At 74.3% G+C, this 1,807-nt stretch overlaps 1 protein-coding gene across 1 annotated transcript in view; it reads right to left on the bottom strand.

Moving 5' to 3' along the window:
* TNIP2 (TNFAIP3 interacting protein 2) overlaps nucleotides 1-1,805 on the bottom strand; it is a gene marked incomplete at its 5' end in the record, with an annotated part of 8,507 nt that extends 6,702 nt beyond the window's left edge. The window contains 2 exons of the mRNA XM_012724064.1: nucleotides 6-641; nucleotides 1,668-1,805. Of these exons, the coding sequence (XP_012579518.1) occupies nucleotides 6-641; nucleotides 1,668-1,805 (774 nt within the window). The remainder of the gene's footprint in view (nucleotides 1-5; nucleotides 642-1,667) is intronic.
* Between the last annotated feature and the right edge of the window lie 2 nt (nucleotides 1,806-1,807).

The following is a 1,807-nucleotide window of genomic DNA, read 5'->3' as shown; positions in this document are numbered from 1 at the left end:
CCGGCGCCCGGGAAGCCCCGTGACTCATCTGGGCGGGAAGGGAAGTGACTAGAGACGGGCGGGGGCGCGGCCACGCCAGCCTCGGCTGACCAGAGTGGGCGGCCCCTGCAGCCCCGGGGAAAGTGGCAGTGACGCGCAGTCCGCCTCCCAGGCGCTGCTGGTCTCGGGATCGGCCTGTGTCCTTCCTGAGCAGCCTCAGCCCGCAGTCCACCGGCTGGGCAGTGAAGAGCGGGCCCCAGTGCCCGGGGCCTCAGGCCTGGCGGGGGCTGGAGCCACAGCCGCCGTCTCCGAGGGAGGCCGCGGGGCGTCGCCCGGAGCAGGCCAGGCGCTTCTGGGGGGGGGCTGGCCCCGGCACCCTCACCTCGCCACGCCGCGCCTACCTCGGGGCTCTGGCCGCCCCCGTCCGCGCGCTGCCGTTCATCCAGGCGCCTGGCCAGCTGCTGGCACATGTGGGCAGTGGCGGCCAGCGTCCTCCGCAGCTGGTGGGTCTCGTCGGCCAGGGAGCGGCACAGCACGGCGCTGGCCCTGCAGGCCCGCTCCTTCTCGGCCACGCTCCTCCGCAGCCGGGCCACCTCCTCCTCGCCCGCGGGCAGCGCCACCCTCTCTCTCTCTGCCAGCTGCCCGGTCAGCCTCTCGACCTCCTGAGGGAGGAAGCACGCCGCTCGGGGGCCGCTCCGCTCTCCGCGCGGCGTCCCAAGCTCCTTTCTTGTGCCCACAGGGGCGGGTTTACTGTGAAAGGGAGCGAGGGGACAGGGCCCGCAGGACGCGGGCGGGGGCCGGCGCCCACCCCCGGCAGAGGGACGGCCGGCGCCGGGAGCCCTGCGGGGGCAGGCGGGGCCGCGTCACCCCCGAGGGTGCCCGTCTCCCCAGGAAGGGCGCGGACCCCAGCTCCCGGGTTGCCCGGGGGCTTGTCCCAGGGCTGGCCGCCAGCTCCCGGGACCCCGACCTCCCGGACCCCGACCGGTTCAGGCCTGCGAGCCGGGGGGCAGAGGGGAGGGACGGGGGCTCGGGGCGCAGGGGCGGGGCGGTGCCGGTGTTGGAGCAGATGAGGGGCAGTCGCAGCCAGTCGCTCAGTGAGGCGAGGGCACCCTGAAGAGGCCGGGCCGCGTGGGGTGCAGCGGGGCCGGTGTCGGGGCACCCACACAGCCGGAGCTCGGCGACGAGCGGCGCGCCATCACCACCTTGCCTGGCGACCCCCGGCCCCGGCCCCGCAGCGAGCAGAGCTGATGAGGCCACGGGACCGAAGTTGGCCCCCCAAAAAGCCCGAGGAAACTACAAACCTTCAGCTCTACAGAAATAAAAGCGCGAGTTACTAAAGTCAAAAGTGAAAGTGGGGGCCTCCCTGGGGGCGCAGGGTGAGTCTCCTGCTATGAAGCTGTGCCTGCAGCCTGGGTGCGACACCCCACGAGGGAGTGACCCCCGGCCCCTCCTGTGTTCCCCGCTGCCCCCTCAGCGGCGCTATCTATACACACAGGAGCTGGGGTGCAGGCTAGAGGTACTGAACACTCCGCCGACCCGACACGCCTCCCCCACCCCACGCTCCGGCACCCCGACACGCCCCCCCCATGCTCCAGCACCCCGACACGGCTCCGGCACCCCGACAAGCCCCCCCAACGCTCCAGCACCCCGACACGGCTCCGGCACCCCGACACGCCCGCGCCCCGCACCTGGCGCAGCTCCTCCTCGACGCCGCCGCCTTCCCGCCGCCGCAGCTGCTCCCGGAAACGCGCCACCTGCTCCACAAGGGCGTCCACGAGCGACGGCGCCGCGCCCCCCTCGAAGGCCGCCAGGCGGGCGCGCAGCCGCG

This window comes from Condylura cristata, unplaced genomic scaffold, assembly GCF_000260355.1.
Source record: "Condylura cristata isolate star-nosed mole 26May11 unplaced genomic scaffold, ConCri1.0 scaffold00012, whole genome shotgun sequence".
NCBI lineage: Eukaryota > Metazoa > Chordata > Mammalia > Eulipotyphla > Talpidae > Condylura > Condylura cristata.
This window is presented reverse-complemented; position numbering and strand designations above follow the sequence as displayed.